Source organism: Ictalurus furcatus, chromosome 7, assembly GCF_023375685.1.
Source record: "Ictalurus furcatus strain D&B chromosome 7, Billie_1.0, whole genome shotgun sequence".
NCBI classification, from domain to species: domain Eukaryota; kingdom Metazoa; phylum Chordata; class Actinopteri; order Siluriformes; family Ictaluridae; genus Ictalurus; species Ictalurus furcatus.
Genome location: NC_071261.1, coordinates 8562577 through 8581122, shown reverse-complemented (window position 1 = coordinate 8581122; position 18546 = coordinate 8562577). Strand labels below are relative to the sequence as shown.

Genomic DNA, 18546 nt, shown 5'->3' with positions numbered 1-18546 from the left:
TTACATTTCACATGCGTGTGGTGGTGCTGCTCTGTTCACGAGGACGAGTTTCTGGTTTGTCCCCCATCCAACAGAATCGATTTTAGAGCGGCAATAAAGATGGGAACATTCGGATGTAAGAATCTCATATGCCCCAAAGGCAAGAATACGAGGTAGAACTTTTCACAGAAGCTTGGGTAACATATTTTTTTTTTTTTTTTGGTAAGCTGTGTTTCTCATGAAACACTCTTACATTATGTTTACACATGAAGATCGTACTTTGTGATATTAGGCAATCGTGTTACTGTTGCTTCATTTAATATGAATTTAAACGGAACACTTTGGAATCTTTAGTCTGATTTATTATACGATCATTAAATATATTTTATTTCTAATAAGCAGATTTAACACTATTAGTAGCAGCAAAATGCTAAAATGCTTGCTCAGGACAGTCAGGTCCTCTCACTTCCGTCCCAGCGTATACTTACATTACAGACACAGATCTACACCAAATGTATGCTGACTGTAACAAAGCAAACTGTTTGTTAAAAAAAAAAAAATCAGTTGAACATAAAGAAAGTTGCAGCCAGATTTATCGGGGAAGAAGCATCTGATTATCGACCGGTCGTGGCTTACAAGGGATTCAATCTCCTGCTAATATGGTGGGGTAAAGACGTATGAAAATAAGGAACAGCAACTAGCGTAGCATCTAGATTTCCTATATTTCTGATGAATCGATGCACAAAAACACATAGGATTTGATTTTTTTTTTTTTGTTAGCTAATATTAGCTATTTAATGAAGATAGGACCAGGGGGCCAGGAAGCGTCTCACGTGGCTCTGAGGGGGGAAAAACAGCTCAGTTATAGTAAGCATCATGGATTCATTCAAATATGTTACTTTGAACTGAATGTTATCAGTGAACTTTTATGAAATGAACTGCCTTTCACCCACTGCCTTACACACAACACTTGTGGGGGGGAAAAAAGCGAAGTGATTTCCTGGAAAGGAGAAAAAAAAAAAAAATCATAATGATGAGGAGCAGCAGAGCATGGGGTGGGTTGAGGCGGTGCTCGAAAGGGGCGTGGTGAGGTGTTGAAGGTGGAGCATGTGTGGAACTAGGAGGAAAGCCAAAAGGAAGGGGTGTTGTCATTTGACAATCCTATCTGTCAATAAAACAAGCAAATCTACCAAGCGTTGCTGCACTAGTGTTTCGCAGTGTTGCCTACACAGACCCTGTCGCGTTAATCTGTGATCAAGTGCCCTTCGTTGCCCTGAATCTAATTAGTACGGCATGAAAGCGGGTGGAGGTTACACTGGGATATGGGGATGAGAGTCAGCATGTGATATGACGATCCGACTAAGAATGTACTTAACATACATCAGAAGTGACACGCCATAAAGCGTTTTCTTGCCTTGCATATGTAAATCTCATGCTAATATCCGCATAGTCAAATTATAATTAAGAATTGAATCTTTATTTTAAAAAAAGTAAGTAGCAGGGAGCATCGTAAACTTTGTATTACGATCAACTACAAGGGCCACGATTTGAAAACTATAGACGCTGGCTCTATTACACAGATCATGGAATTGATCAACATACATAACAGGCTTGTATCATTATGAATGGAGCATGTCTTTATGAGACATCTGTCCTTTTCTTGTCTTTACCCCTCAAACCTCCACTGCAGTAGAGTGTAACAAATACTCTCCGTCTCACCAGCAAAGGTCGTGCCTTTCCTGCTCTGGATTAGCCTTACCTTCACCGGCTGCAGCGAGCTGTTCACCTGAGTCAGCCTGCTGTCCTCTTGCTCAGCCGCCTCTAGTCTCCGTAACAGAGGGGTGTTAACTGATGCTCCCTCATTGTCCTCTTCATCTTCATCATCCCCATCCTTTTCCTCGTTGGGTGTTTGGGGGGCTGACGTCGGGGCGTCAGGGCTGAAGCCCTCTAGTAAAGCAGCTACAGCCTCAGGTTTGGGCAGTTTGGTGATCTTGAAGTGTTTCTTGTAGTGTGGCGTGTCCTTGCGAATGAGACGCTGTTTCTCGGCGGGGAAGGGCGCTGACCGAGCCTCATTGTCGCTATGCTCGCAGTCATCGTCCTCCTCGTTCTCATCGTCGTCATCCTCCTCGTCACCGCCGCGGATAATGGGCTCCTCGGCAAAGTGCACGGTTGGCTGGTGGAGTTAGAAATGCATGGGAATATTAACCACAGCCCAAAAAGTGTGGATTTTAATTTATTTAGGCCGTTTATTTGACCTGAAAGTCATGCTAATGATATATTAAACAAAGTCTTTAATATCTTTAGGGGTCAAAATACTTATTTACTCACCCAGATTGTGATAAAGTAGTATCATTAGTGGATTTAAAAAAAACAAAACAAAAAAACACACTTTTTTTTTTTTTTTTACTGATTGCTTCAGTAATCAGTAGTGTTTCAGAGAATTCCTTATCCATTTAATTACAAATACAATATACACTCCTGTCCACTTTTCTAAGGAACAGCTATACAACTGAACATTCATGCAGCTATCTAATCAGCCAATCACGTGGCAGCAGTGCAATTCAGATGGGCTGGTTTGCATATTTCAAAAGCCGTATACACAATAGTTTCTAGAGTTTACACAGAATGGTGCGAAAAACAAAAAAGCATCGAGTGAGTAACAGTTCCGTGGGTGGAAACACCTTGAGGTGGATGGGCTACAACAGCAGAAGACCACACTGGGTTCTGCTCCTGTCAGCTGAGAACAGGAATCTGAGGCTATCATGGGCACAGGCTCACAGCAACTTGCACCATTCTGTGAAAACTCTAGAGACTTGTGTGTGAAACTCACAGGAGATCAGCAGTTTCTGAAATACTCAAACCAGCCCATCGGGCACCAACAACCTCGCCATGGTTAAAGTCACAACGATCACATTTTACCAATTCCCGTAGTTTCCACAGTCTGATCTTTATCGTGAACGTTAACTGAAGCTCTTGACCTGTATCTGCATGACTCTTTTTTACAAAGTGGATGGTGACCGTACATTCCATCGATACCTCAGTGTATTCGGCTTCCTCTTCCTCGTCATCCTGTTCATGCGCGTGTCTTTCATTAAGCTCCACCTCGATGCCGTTTACTTTCTGCGTCTCTTCATGAGAGTTAGCTGAGGCAGTGCTGTTAGAGACCTGGGAGTCGTGGCTCTGATTGGACAATCCGCTCATACGTTTCTCCTGTAAACAATCGATAAACAGTGACGCACGAACAAGAAATAAGGCCTGCTTCAGTAACATGCTTTAAATGTAAACGTTAAGACAAAGAAACTATTTGCTTGCACTAAACGTCTAAATACTAAATGAAGAGACATATCCTGCAGTGTAGGTCTTAATATGTGGCAAAAAAATAAATAAATAAACCTTACTATACAATATTACTGCTTTTTGCACTCTTGAATACCATCTGTCTCTTGTCTATTGCACTAGTATGGTAGTAGCCCGTACAAACACGCATACACAGCATTTCTACACAGTGGAATCGTGTTTTGTGGTCCAACAAATCAACATTTCAAATAGTTAGTGGACAAAACAGCAGCCGTGTCCAAACAGGAAATGGACCATCCAAGCTATTATTAGCATCAGGTCCAAAAATCCAGCGTCTGTCATGGTATGAGGGCGTGTCGGTGCCCACGGCATGGATAACCTGCACATCTGTGAGGGCATCAGTAATACAGAACAATATGTACACATTTTGGAGCAACATGTGCTGCCATCCAGAGCAGGACAACGCCAAACCACATTCTGCCCCGATTACAAGCGCATGGTTGCGTAAACAGTGTACGGGTGCTAGGATTCTCTGATTGAGAACGTGTGGCACATTATGAAGCGCGAAACAAGGCGGTGAAGACGACGTACAGTTGCGCAGCTGAGGAAATGCATAATGGATGAATGGGGGGAAATTAACCAACTAAACTTAACCAACTGGTGTCTTCACTCGAGCGTCCAAACGCTTACTAAGTGTTATTAAAAGAAAAGGTCAAATATTCAATATTCATACATAGGAACACATCAATCCTTTCATGTTAGATGATAAAAACTGTTTTCAAAAGCCGTTAGCTGGGAGTTATTTTATGAACGTGACAGACGATGAGCCAATTTCACACTTCCGGGTTTTTGCTTTTTTTTTTTTTTCTTTCTTTTCCCCCTCGCTTCCACTTTCAAAGTGACGTTTAATGTTTGTACAGTCGGTGGTAATCATGAACACTGAGGGAGGAACAGGTACACATATACTACGCAAATTTAGATATCTATTTGTGTAAGCCCTACCTGTGCAAGAAACGTACATGTCAAAGTGGCGAACAACCAGACAGTTTTACACGCCACTGCCGACAATTCACCGCCGTTTGGCGGGTGCCAATTTCATACCCCGTTTTCACCTCAAAACTTACCTTGCAACTCTGAGTTTGTTCAACTCGATTCATGAAACAGGCCTCTGGAGTCACATGGATTACTTTTATGATGCCTTTATGAACATTTATCTTACTGGACCGTACATGGAGAGACAGAAACCTCCCAGGTTTCATTAAAAACGTCTTCATTTGTCTTCTGAAGATGAACGAAAGTCTTATGGGTTTGGAACGACATGAGAGTGAGCAACTGATTACAGAATTTTCATTTTTGGGTGAACTATCTCTAAGTCTAGTTTATACTTGTCAGGAGTGTTTCTGAAAGGCATCAAGAACAAACTTCCAAAAGCCTGGGACATTAGGTTTTTTTTCCAGAACATTAGGAGGTTCTTCCTGCCTTCAGATACAGGATGTCCATCAAAGTACAGGGGTAACCATGAAGTAGAGATAGATTAAAGTACACATGGTTGTTGCTAGCTAACTTTTTTTTTTTTGCTAAAGTTTTTAGTTGTGCCCTCATCTGAGATTTAGAAATTTATATTGGGCTTGAGATTGGCAGTTTTAGCTAGCTGAGCTACTCACATAGTTGAACTTGTTGCAAACTCCAGTTTGAAAACTCCAGGCTGTTTTAGAGCCTATATGAACAGCCTGGCCGGATGGCAGCAAGGGAAATCATCTGATCTGGATGGGAGACCTCCTGGGGAAAACTAGGGTTGCTGCTGGAAGTGGTATTAGTGAGGCCAGCAGGGGGCGCTCACCCTGTGGTCTGTGTGGGGCCTAATGCCCCAGTATAATGACTGTAAACTGATCTGTTTGTTCATTACAAACAAAATCTCTATTTATTTGTCTGTTTTCTATCTTGAAAAACTGGATTCTTGCAGGTGTGGATTCTGCACAGTGTGGAAAACTTTTGGAAAACTTTGGAAGCTTTCAGAGACACAAAATCACACTTGATATATTTTTACTCCGATCTGCTTGGGCAACTGCGTTTTTTTGTGTTTGATGGATCTAAATGCACACACATACAAATACAGACCTCAGTGTCTGGGGAGTCCAGCTCTTCATCTGGCTTAGCTGTGTAAGCCTCATTTCTTCTGGCCTCAATCACGTTCTTCATCACTTTCAGCTCGCTAGGGTGAGGGGTGGCTCGCCTCTGCAAACCCTGCTGGTTCAAAACAAAGCAATAACCAAAATTACCCTGAGTGCATTGTACGACACATAGGAAAAGCTTAAAATACAGATCACTGTAGTCACACACACACACACACACACAGAGAGAGCCTCACCCTTTTCTCCGCTGCACTCTCATCCTCCTCCTCATCAGCCTTGGTTTGGTCCTGAAACTGGATGACGGACACTCTGTTCAGATTAGTGTCTGTGGGCCAACTTTCGTCCACGCTGTTCTGCAGCAGGTTCTCTAAGAACGCACAGAAACAGAAAAAAAAAAAAGGCATTCAACAGTCAGTTAGCAGCTGTTAGAACTGACAAGAGTGTCAGGCACAAGGAGGTGAGCCTCACCTAAGCTGGGGGTAGGCTGTTGGGGCAGCAGGTAGCAGGTGAGGACCTTCTCTCCTGTCCGCTCGTCGTCCTCGGTCTGAAACTTGAGCATGGGTTGTGACTGGTTCTCTGCCAGCCACATGGCCTTGAGGTTCAGATTGGCTAGCGAGAAGGGTAGGTTCTGCAGCCTACACACATTAAGATGAAGAGAAACAGGAAAGTAAGAACTAGTTGGCAGGCATTATATATCTTCTCTCTCTCTGGTCTACTGCCTCCATTAGGTATGCTGCTCCGAAAACTACAGTCGAAACGTTTTCCCGTGCTCTCAGTTAATGAGTTTATTTGACGACTTCATGTAATGAAGTTGAATATTATCCGCAGTATCTGTAAGCCCTCACCTGTTGCCTGCCACATCCAGCACGTGTAGCTCCGTGGCATTCGCGAGCTCAGCAGGCAGCTTGCCCACGCGGTTGTCTCTGAGCGAGAGCACGTTGAGACTGGCACAGCCACCCAATTCAGCGGGTACGCTGCTCAAGCGGTTACGGTCCACATTCAGGTTGGTCAGCTTCTTCAATTTTCCCAGAGAACTAGGAAGTGCCTACAGGGGACAGGAGAACGTGACGGAAAAGAATGGATTAAGAATATTTCATTTAATTATTACAACAGAGCCTAAGTGTGGTGTTACCACGGTTATCCAACAGAATCCATGCTGGGGGTTTTTTTTTGGTAGTTGCTCTGCAGCAAATTTCAACGCACACGTTAAACCTAATATGTAACTAGAGCTTTCAGTGAAGAATCAAAACACTGCTAAGCACCTGAAAAGGGTTTGTTTAATCTACAAACTCGAGATTATAAGGGTCAGGTCAAGATAAAGAATTACGATCGTGAAGATTTCAGTTTGCACTTTGGTACCTGTAGCAGATTCTCGGTCAGCATGACTTCCGTGAGGTTCTCGCATTCGCCGATTGAATCTGTTAGATGCACCAGACGGTTCTGGTCCACTTTGAAGATAGACAATTGTTTCAAGGAGCCTATATACAAGAAGAGAGGCACAGAGTTAAGAGGAGCACAGAGAGTTTGCCAATATCAGCAGGTAATAGAATGTAAAAGGAGAAGCTACGGTCATAAAAACAAAATGCCACTAGAGGGCAGTATTGTAGTTATAAAACGAGCATAAATATTCTCTCTTCAGTGCATACACAGTGAAGCAGCACCAAGGCATGTGATTAAGTTTAGATGCTCACAGAACACTGCATAGTTTAAATACAGAAAACATCACAAGACAAAAAGCAAAAGGTCAGACGTACATGACCAAATTTCACATCAGCATTGACAGTAGACTAAGTGGCTCACCGATGCTGTCAGGCACGGCGTCCAGATGGTTCTGTGAGAGCAGCAGGTCAGTGAGGGCGATGAGGCCGCTGATCTCGGAGGGCAACTCTGTGAGCTGGTTCTCTGACACGTCCAGGCACACCAATCGGCGCAAGCTTCCCAGATCCTGTTAAAAAGAAGGCATCAACATTTTTGGAGCCGGGGATCCCTTAACTGTAAAAAATAAATGCCACAGACCCCTTTACAACAAATGCGATTCATGAACCTTATTGAAATGGATAGAATGATGTTTTGTCTATTTATTGAACTTGTAAAGCTTTCTATTCCTGAGCACATACAAGTTCATGTTATTTATAGGTAACAGTGGGTGACATGACAAAAATATCATATGATTCTCAAAGGGGTTTCTAAGATACATGATATGCATCACAATATATAGAGTCGCTGACAAACTGCTAGCAAAACAGTAGTGTTGCATTCTTAAAAAAATTGTAAAAGATCACATAAGATCGCTGCTTCTAGTCAGTCTGTAATTATTAAATTAAATTTAAAAATATTTTTTTAAATTTGATAAAAAAAAGAAAAAAAGATATCTAGATATCTTGACTAGCCTAGAACAGTCCAGCCCTATTTAGAGGAATACTTGTTTTTGTGTTCAGATTAAACCAAAATTAAGAAAGTCAAACGGGCTAATAACTGTACAAACCCATTAATAAATATAATGACTTGTATAATACTGGGTTGAAAAATTTCCACTAATACAGCGTAATGAAAAAGAAATGCCATTATTCCCTAAATGGAAAGCTTTACATCTTTAAATGAAAGATTAGAAAAGCTTTTTTTTTTGTAAAGTTATTTAAAAAGATACATTTCTTAAAGTACATTTCTTTAGGTTTAGTAAACTACAATACAATATCACGTGTTTATTTATTTATTTTTAACATTGCCAAGCCAACAGAACTACTCCAAGTCATTTTAAACCTTCTCATCAATATTTAAATTTGCACAACAAAGGAGGACATTTTTTTAAGGCAGTTGAAGGAGAAAATGAGGATTAGCAAATGTACTTTAAATGAATTAGTTACCAAAGACCAAAATATCAAACTGTGTTTTGCGGTTGTTGCGGCCAAAAATGCTAGATTTTGCTGCAACTTTTTTCTAAATTTGTGATGCAACTTTTTTGAAGGGCTGGGTATTGCGGCCAATTTGGCAATTCGATTCGATTCTTATTTAGATGGTTTCGATTCGATTTCGATTAGTCATCAATATTTCATTTAAAATCTTAGTTTTGCCGACATGGAATCCATGTTTTAATATAAATGCTGTACGTGAAACACTCCTACTTAGCGATATTACTGAAATACCCATTTACATTAACAGCAGGGCGCACACAATTACGTTTAATGACTTTTCACTTTGAGTAACAAACATCGCAACAAGAAATCATAAATATGTGCATCAATGCACACAAGGTAAACACAAACTGCACAATGCACATTACTGTAAAAAAGAAAAATAAAAACATTGTGGATGTGCAACAGCGAAATTCATTCATTAACAACTTAAAACATCTTTAAGAAATAAAACCGGTTTTCAAAATTCAAAACTTGAAAGATGGCGACATCTCCAGGACGAGAGGTGAACTACAGATAATATTCACATCCTCTCAAGTAAAGCACACAAAGAATCAAATCGGGGATTTCCCAAGTTTCCTCCAAGTTTCTTTAATTTTGCGTTCATTGCTGCGATCTGTTCCTAATAAAATAAAACCGTGTTTAAAATAAGTCAATGCTGAATGTATTCGATGCTGCATGTACTCACTGGGGGGAGTGAAGAAAGTTGGTTCCTGTCTAACCACAGCTCACGGAGGTTGGGAAGAGCCCCCAGTGCGTCCGGCTACAGGGAGAAAAACAGTAAGAGTATGATGGAAGACAGAAATACCTTTGAAAAAACAAAAACCCCCACACACCGGGTGTGACTGACTCAAAGGAAAGAGAGATGTGCTCTAAATAGCCTGAAGGCCTGACCGAGTGCTACACGTGTCATTTTTTGCTCTGAACTTGAAGTCTTGTCTGAACTGCTTCATCAGGTTTAACTAGAGATGCACCGATACTAAATTTCTCAGCTGATACCGTTAACCGATTATTCAGTGTGATATCGGCCGATAACCGATAGCGCTGCGTTAAATTAAATTTAATTCAATTAAATAAATTAGACTCGAAGCTGAAACTCCCGCTTCACGGATATAAACACAAACTAGTGCTCTGGGGCTTAGAAACTTAAAACGACAAAGTAGTTTAAATGGTGCTTGGTGTATTTCTTTGAAACACAAACTCTCCTCCTCCACACCAAAAAAAACTCTTCCTCTGAATTTTAGATGCAATATCAATATCAACAACAATAGAGACACAAAAGGAAAGTGTCTGCCTTCTAACCTGCGTTTTTAATACTGTTCTTTCCCCCTTCATGCAACACAACACAACACTGCAATGGCAGCATACTAACATCCTCAGATTCATGAAAGAGTATTCTCTCAGGTGGTAGGTGTGATGGATGGAGATGGATGGCGTATGCAGAAGGGAACTGTGGGTAGTGCTTTGCGATTACATCACCAGCATTGCCTGGGCGACGCCTTTGTGCGATCCCGTATTGTTTACCCTGCCCCACTGAGACAACTATTGGGTGTTGCCATGACGGCATGAAAGAGATTTAAGTGGAGCACAAAAAAAAACAAAAAAAAACAAAGAAAACAACGCTCATACTCAGAAAGAAAAAAATGAAGGCAGCAGATAGAGAGGATTGTTTATGTAGCAGACGTTACCTGTATGTGAACTAGATCAAGTGCGTTCTACTTATTTCCTTACCAATACTTCCAGTTGATTGCTGCCCAAATCTAGCTGTTCCAGTTTAACCAGGAATGACAGAGAGCTGCAAAGCCACAGAGATCGCAATATTCAACACACACACATGAACAACGTTCTTTTCTTTCTTTTACATCAATTCGATTTGAAGCACAATGCCTATCACAGTAAGTCTTAAATCTGGAATTTGCTGTATTGTGATCGTTTTTTTTCCGCGAAAGCCTAGTGCTGTGTTAAAGTAAACTTTAAAACCTGCAAAAGACGTTGACTTACGTGGGTAAAGACTTCAGTAGATTCTCCCTCAGCTCCAGGGTTACCAGGTTAGCCAAGCTGGAGCGCAGGACATGTGACAAATTAGAGGGACAGAATGAAAAGAGGTGGAGAGAGAACACAGAAGAAGTGTGTTAGTCAGATGGTAAATTTATGTTGTGACAGTTGGTCTGGAAGAGTGAGGGGCTCCTCCATCTGCATGAACACTACTGAGAGCCAACCCCAGAGCTCTGTGTGTGTGTGTGTGTGTGTGTGTGTGTGTGTGTGGAGAGGGTGGTATTTCTTAATCACCTCATGCTGCAGAGCGTGCTGAATTATGACAAAGACGATCTTACATACTGTACTTTTACTTTAATACTTACGTTATTGTGTGTGTGTGTGTGTGTGCGTGTGTACACTCACTTTCCAAGGTCATTTGGTAGTGATTGTAGTGACACGTCATTGAGTGCAAGGTGGGCTAGTGCTCTAAGCTGTGTAAAGCCATCGGGTAATCTGAGAAAGAAAGATGGAGAGAAAGGGACACAGAGAGAGAGAGAGAGAGAGAGAGAGAGAGAGAGAGAGAGAGAGAGAGAGAGAGACAGAGAGAAACAGACAGACAGCGAGAGAGAGAGAGAGAGAGAGAGAAACAGACAAAGAGAGAGAAACAGACAGAAAGAGAGGGAAAAACAGACGGAATGAGAGAGAAACAGAGGGGGGGAAGACAGACAGGTAGAGGGAGATAGTGAGAGAAACAGTAAGAGAGAGAAAGATAGACAGAGCGGGGTAAATGGAGATAGACAAAGTTAGACAGATAGAGAGAGAGATTGAGGAGACTTTATTTTCACCAGACAAATGAAGAGGACAATAAAAATAATACTAAAACAAAGAGAAACCTGATCAAGCTACTTAGACTTTTTCTTTTCCACAAAAGGACACAAAGAAATGGGCGCCTTTAAAAACTGATGTGTCAAAAAGTTGCGTCAGTATCAGAGACCTCAAAAAATGTGAACAAATTCTGGTAGAATTCAATAGGAATACATTTTTAATAGTGGTACTTGTTTATTTATCAATACGCCGCTATTAAATCAGCAAAGAGTGCCTCAATCACTTCTCCAGTTGGGTTATCGTCACCTGGAAATGCCATGCTATATATCTGCTGGTGAACCTGGATTTCTAACCAGTGGCTGTAATTTCCTATAATCACCCCGAACGGGCGTGTCTTAAGTAATCCTAATCAGCATCAGGGCCGTGACGCTCGTGACACTTAGCAACGGCACAGCAAGCATGTAACACCGGGTTGTGTTATTATACTATGGAGAGTCGTTTATTAACTTGGTGACATATTAAAAGGTCATTTTCTCCAGAATTACTACTGGATTAAAATCATTTACAACCGCATAGATTCATACATCGCCCCTCGGATCCAGCTCCGACATGCCTCCTCACATATACGAGGAGATCTAAATGCGCTTCCCCTATACACGCTGCACAGCCTCGCTGCTTTTCCCGCCATCCCTTCCCCCATATTGTGCTCTAATGTCTCACACTTGCACTGGAATTTGGGGTTCAACCATCTCGCTAACCTGGAGAGGGGGTTTCCACTGAAGTCCGCAATCTCCAGCGCCTTACAGAACTTAATGGTCTCGGGGATCTCAGGAATGTCTAGGAGAGAAAGGAGAGAGGGAGGGGGAGAGAGGGAGGAGGAAAGGGGGGGGAGAGAGAGAGAGAGAGTTGGTTTGAAATCAGCAAGAACTGCATACCCATAAGAGTGTTGCAATCAATAGTGCACTTTTTCAGGTGTTTTTAATGGTTACCAGATGTCCACACACACACACAAAAAAAAAGGAAACTATGCTTGTATTACATTACACTGGAATTGCAATAAATAGTGATGGACTGCGATTGTGCCGGACATTTCTTCCATCAAATGAGACGACCCAGAAACCCGAATATACTAAACTGTAAGGCTAGTAAGGTTCTGTAGTCATTGCGATTACCTGCAAAAGATCAACATGACTTCACACCAGAGATAACTGTATCACACCAGTGGGAAAGGAAACAGCAATAAAGAGTTGACATTGTGGGAGTGGCTGTGTGTTTGCGCAACGCATGATACAGCTTGCACTCTGCGATCCGATAGCGGCTAAACGACAAGGACATGCCGAGGGCGATTCCCATTCTCACCTCTCAGTGCGCTGACTGAGTCTAAATCTGCCACATCCAGGACATAACGCATCAGATCTGTTGTGAGAGCACTGGTACTGGTGTTTAAAGTGATCCCAGACCACAAGGTCAAGTTAAAGGCGTCGTCGATGCTCGCGGCGCAAAGTCTGACGCAAAACGTGCTTTCGCGCGTCGTTTGCGACCGGCGCCAACACCTCCGCTACACATGGAGCGAGCGAGAGAAACGTGTTCCATGCCTTGATCGGTAAACACCACGATACCTTGGCTGTCCAGCGTGTGAGAGGACAGGTGTGTTTGCGGTGTAGATGATCAGGTGCGAGTGAGTATGTACCTGTGTGAGGGTGTATCGTTTCTGTACGCGTGTGAGCGGGTACCATTTCGAGAGATGTCCAGCTCCACCAGCTGCATGAAGTTGGCCACCTCAGGGGGAAGTCTCTGGATCTCATTGTCACTCAGGCCTAGCTTACGCAGGTTCAAAAGCCTGAAGAAGGGCTGGGGGAGGGGAAAAGAAAAGGAAAAAAAAAAGATTTAATTACAATACGATGAACTGCGTATTCAGATACAGGGGCACAACAATACAGCACATCAATGTATACGTCTAGGTATCAAACAATATGTTCATAATAAAGCAGGCCATAAAATCGTTCATAAAATACAGTTTATGAGGTGCGAGGTATAATACATGTTTAAACTTAATCATACCTACAGTCGATCTAAAAATAGTAGCTTTCTCGATCACGAAGCACAAGAGCCTACAAGTGTATTAAAGTGTAAGCATACAAGTGGATTAGCTCATAAAAAACAGCAATGGCTGCAAGCAGGAACAGGAAGATTCCCACAAACCCTTAAAATCTGGTGTATGGGAACACTTCCAGCCAAATTACTACGCTGACAGCCGAGTGACGGACTGAAACATTAAAGTATGCCAAATCTGCCAAGGAAGAGTGCTATACACCAGCGCAAATACCACAAACATGTCCGTGCATCTCCACTGACATCACCCTTTTGTGTCAAGCGGTGGAACTAGACAAAAAACACGCAACACCACACACACACACACACACACACAGGAGTCGATGAGGGATTTCAGTCTTCACACACTGTAGAAGTGCCTCGACCTGCTTTAGATCACAATAGGTACATATGTAGTGGCATGAAAGTATTTGCCCCCCCGTCCAGATTTCCACATCTTTATCACATTACTTTCTGATCATCAAATAAAATGTAATATTAAATGTGAAAACACAACACTGATTATTAAAATCATTATTTCATTTCATTCATTAAAAAGAAAGAGAGAAAAAAAAAAGTCACCAATCACCCATTTTTCACACAGATATTGCTTAACTGAAATCAGCCCTGCTGAGTTTAAATACATAAATTATATATATATATGTGTGTGTGTGTGTGTGTGTGTGTGTGTGTGTGTGTGTGTGTGTGTGTGTGTGTGTGTATATATCACCATAGTTCCAAGTCTCTATAAGCACAAAAATGCCTGGGTCTGAGAGACCTCCTTGGACTCCACTGAACCGCAATGCAAATGGAAAAGACTTGGAGCAGTAGTAAAGCTTCCCAGGAGTGGCTGACCTGCCAAAATTTCTCCAAGAGCACAGCAGCACCTCATCCACAAAGTCTCAAAAGACTCCATTAAAACTTCTAAAAGAACTGCAGGCCTCTCTAGCATCATCTAAGGGCAAAATTCATTACTCAACAATAAGGAAGACAGAAACAAAAATGTGCTGCATGGAAGAGTAGCAAAGCAGAAACCACTTCCCGCCAAGAAAAAAAAAAAACCCCCATCAAAGCTTATCTGATATTTGCTAAAAAGGACCTGGCTGACCCAAGACTTTTAGGACAATAAGGACAATAGTTTTCCTTTGTCTGGCATAGCAAAACAGCACTTAACTGTAAGCATGTGAAACATGAAACGTGGCGGTGGTAGTGTCATGGCATGGGGATGTTTTGCTATATATTTGCACAAGACATGGGTCATTAAAATGAGCATGAATTCTGCGATGTACTAGAAAATCTGAAACCGTTCAGTGCTCCAAATAGGTAGTAATAAAGAATATCAGGAAGGGGCCAATCATTTTTCAAATGCCACTGTTGTTCCATACACTCGCACAAGTCATGCAAATACTGTATCAAGAGGTCACTTTTTGGACAGCCAAATTCAGAACATTCCAGCGGCCGGGACTTGTAACGTTCCCTTTTTGCTCCCTGCTCTGGCAGACCGAGCAGCGGTGCTGAACCAGACGTCACCCAACAGAGAATCCAGTGTGCGCTAAACAGAGCCAGAGCTATTCAGTGTGTCTAACTGATCCAAAAGATTTCAGCGTGCTTCACATCGCCTGGTACACAATGTCAAAACACTGAAATCAACTTAAGAGCAAGCATGTGGGAATGTCCAGGGATGAAAGCTGCTCTTTGAGTATAGAAAGATGGGATGAAGAAGATAAAGAAGGGCAGGGATCGACGAGAGTTCTTCATGACAAATAATGGTACAAAGACATGATTATGTCTCTCAAAGTGGATGAAGCATAAGCAACAGAAGGTCTTCCGAGGAGGTAGAGTGCAGCTTGAAACAAGCTCTTAAAGCCTGATCAAAACCTTGGCTTAGTTAACCGTACATCTGGTTATAACATTACAGACATTACACAGGGCAGCAGCTGGCCGTCTCAGTTTCTGACTCTGTCCTGGTGGCAGGTGATGCGTCTCGAATAACACAACAACATAAATATGAACCCTGGGTAACCCAGATGGGAGACATGCACATGCATGCATGCGCGTTGAATATAACGTGATGCCTAGCTAAAAGTTACACACAAAAGATTTCGAGCGCAGATCTCAAACTGCTCCGGATGCTCAAACCAAACATGAAACACGTTTCTGAGGTATTTCGTTTTTCTCTCCGGGTTGGATATGACTTCGCATGGCCGAGCACGACCGTTAGAGAATATGACCGCTGTCTGAGGAGCAGCTTGTGCTCTGGCTGTGAGACTATTAGAGGAGGAAGCTCTCTACTGAAGAGCTGATTATATACGAACACAATGAGTCCCTTTCACTGGTGCAGCCAAACCGTCTGGCGAGCCTGGGACCATACACTCCAACACCGACTCTTTTTTTTTTTCTTTACATTTTATACACAAAAATGAGTTCCTAACAGTTCTCTTCCTTCTGAGTTTCATATACATCCAGGAACACAGTTCAATTAACCGATGAAGAATGAGGGCTTATTTATATTCAATTACAATCAATACTCCATTTCAGCACAAGGCTTTAAAAGTTGTTGTTTTTTTTTTTCCGCTAACGTCTTTGCATTCTGTACTTATTTCACACGGGATCAATTTGTGGGGGTTTGATGCGTGAGGGTTGGGTTACGGCCTGCAAAATGGCCACCACGAGCAATTCCGTCATCTAACCAACAAGCAACGACGAAGACTCGGCAGGTGAGATCTTCTGTAATTATCAGTGTTTTATTGCGTTTTTAAACGGTTTACACTTCAGGGATACAGCTAAATCCTTGTTCTGTGTAATGACTCTTTTACTTCTTTGTGAATGACATCATAAAGTCATAGTCCAAATTTTATAGAGCCTAATTTTAAAAGGTTTCGAGATAAGTGTTGAGCACCAGAGCTAATGAAATGATGCTGTGTAATGGTAAATACCTGCTACATATTCTGTGACTATCCCAACCCTCTTCCTAAGGCTGGACGAGATGACAAAAACATCATTTGAACATATTTGAAGACGTTTCTACGGTACACGATGCAGATCACGATGTATAGTTTAGCCAACATATGACCTACAAAAAAGAAACGATATTTTGACAACACTTTTCTTAAATGCCTACAAAGAACCTACTTTTTTTGTAATTGCGTAAAAATCAATGACATCCATTCGGTACCATTTCATTTAGAATTTTTTAAAATGTCAATTTTACTAACGAAACACCGTCCCCATACCAACGATATCTCAATAAAGTGTATCGCATAATCATTTATCACGATATCGCTATCATATCTATATAATCGCCCAGCTCAACCTCTTCCCGTGTCTTTACTTCATAATGGTGCGGTTTGAGGTCATACAGCATGGAGCGACAAAATAAACCCACTATAATTAGCTTGTGTGCAATGTTTTTAGTGAGAACTTGTTTTTTCTTTAACAACTCTGAGTCAGCGCTGTGCAACTCCGCCGAGTCATTTACCAATACCATGTTTGTATTATTTAGTTACCCATTTATTTTCTTTATCTTATGGAGCGCTGTGCAACTGAAGAGCTTTGTATTCATAAAATTAAATAAGAATTCAACACCAAGATTCTGAACTTTGGATAGCCAGTGACTTTTTTTTCTGTCTATTATAAGTGTCTGAGGACTTGCCAGAATAAGCAAGTGTCAGGAAACCCCGACATGTGGTTGCCAAGTCAGCTCAAAATCAATAAATATTAGAAAAGCAAAGCGGCACACAATTGTCTAGAATTAAGATTTCCCTTCACTGAAACTAAGAGGCCTGAACATATTCCAGCATGAGAATGGCCCTCTGCACAAAGCTCGGCGTGGAAGAACTCGAGTGGTCTGTACAGAGCCCTGACCTCAACCCCACTGAACATCTTTTGGATGAGCTGGACTGCTGACTGCGCCCCAGTGTCCACAAACTGTCGGCCATATAGCGTATCTTTCTGGTATTGAGAATGGCGATACTACATGTGGTATCAGAATCAAACTTGACATACTGATATTAACCTAGAAAAACCAAAGACTATTTCTGTAGACCCCCTTTCATACCCACACGTTTCAGGACGGAGTTGTGTGTGAATACAAGCTGGACTTTAAATGCCCAGAAAGTTGATTGGTTTCGAAGTCATGCGGCGGAGTTAATATCATCGACATCAACATGGCTTCAAATCCATGATGAGGTCGCTTGGAGGAGGAGACAAACTGGTAGGAGTAAAGCAAGAAGCTGATGCAAGATCATTTCTCGCTCTCATTCATACATTTCGCTTCCCGTCACAAAAACGTCACAAGTCAAGGGACCAAGAACAATATCCCGAATATTAACATAGATAGATAGAACACAGATCATACACATCATAAGTCGAGCAGGTCAGTGGCAAAATTTGCCATCTGAGCCAAGTACCAGATTAGCAGCACTGTCTGCATACTTTTGATGTGATCCAATGAGCCACCAAATTCTCCATGTTAGCGGTACATCGTGACTTTCTTGTGTATTTTCTTGTCAGAGCTCACAGTGACATCAGCAAGCTGCAAACGGAGTCATGAGTTCCTCAGAAAAGATTTCTGTGTACAAGATGTATGAGCATAATCTTAACACCCAGGCAGAAATCTGTCAGACAAGTCATTAAGGAACTGTTTTTGCATGGAGTATCTACTATGATTGTGGAATTTTTTTTTTTTTTAAATCACACACACACACACACACACACACACACACACACACACACACTCACACTCTTCACTAGACGTGCTTCCTGTCCTCTGTTCAAGGTCGTGAAAAGTTCAGAAGCAGCAGGCTGCCGCAGTAACTGCTTACTCTGCAGTGGCCCATGCAGTGCATTCAATTGAATAAAACACCCGTCAGCGTCTTTCTGAGAGTTTACAAATATTTATATATTTGAGAATACATTTTTGGACAAATGATATTTGAGCAGGAGATTGAGGGAGACAGTGAGAGATGGAGAAAACAGCACAGACCCCCCCCCCCCCCCCTGGGTAAGCAGAGATGGGCTGCAAAGTCAGCAGGACCAACAAAAACCTGGTGTCATGAGTAACGAAGCACATATTCAGCTCAATGGCTACCAGATGTGCAGAGAGGAGAATGGGAAAACTGGTGTAGACCCCGAGTGTGTGTGTTCCATACGACAGGGTTAAATTAACCTAAAGCTCTCACTTTAACAGAGACTCCAGTGTCATTGCATAATCTTACTCTGCTTATACTACAGCGCTGTGGAATAGTCGCTTCTGATTGGTCAGATGATGGTGATTAATTTTCTCTAACGGGACAGCTCAGACTGTAGTTCAAACGACAGGTTTTTATTAATGC

General features: G+C 41.9%; 1 protein-coding gene across 24 annotated transcripts in view; it reads right to left on the bottom strand.

The window, feature by feature from the left end:
- The window catches only part of scrib (scribble planar cell polarity protein), an 85915-nt gene that overhangs the window by 33841 nt on the left and 33528 nt on the right, over nucleotides 1–18546 (bottom strand). For 22 of the 24 annotated variants that reach the window (XM_053628217.1, XM_053628195.1, XM_053628193.1 and 19 more), the window contains 14 exons: nucleotides 12856–12973; nucleotides 11881–11959; nucleotides 10721–10810; nucleotides 10322–10378; nucleotides 10052–10115; nucleotides 9009–9083; nucleotides 7209–7353; nucleotides 6768–6886; nucleotides 6254–6453; nucleotides 5877–6043; nucleotides 5645–5775; nucleotides 5395–5523; nucleotides 3016–3189; nucleotides 1739–2152 (listed from right to left, as the gene is read on the bottom strand). In XM_053628217.1, coding sequence (XP_053484192.1) covers nucleotides 1739–2152; nucleotides 3016–3189; nucleotides 5395–5523; nucleotides 5645–5775; nucleotides 5877–6043; nucleotides 6254–6453; nucleotides 6768–6886; nucleotides 7209–7353; nucleotides 9009–9083; nucleotides 10052–10115; nucleotides 10322–10378; nucleotides 10721–10810; nucleotides 11881–11959; nucleotides 12856–12973 — 1962 coding nt within the window. The remainder of the gene's footprint in view (nucleotides 1–1738; nucleotides 2153–3015; nucleotides 3190–5394; nucleotides 5524–5644; nucleotides 5776–5876; nucleotides 6044–6253; nucleotides 6454–6767; nucleotides 6887–7208; nucleotides 7354–9008; nucleotides 9084–10051; nucleotides 10116–10321; nucleotides 10379–10720; nucleotides 10811–11880; nucleotides 11960–12855; nucleotides 12974–18546) is intronic. The other 2 variants (XM_053628196.1, XM_053628216.1) reach the window with 1 other exon arrangement.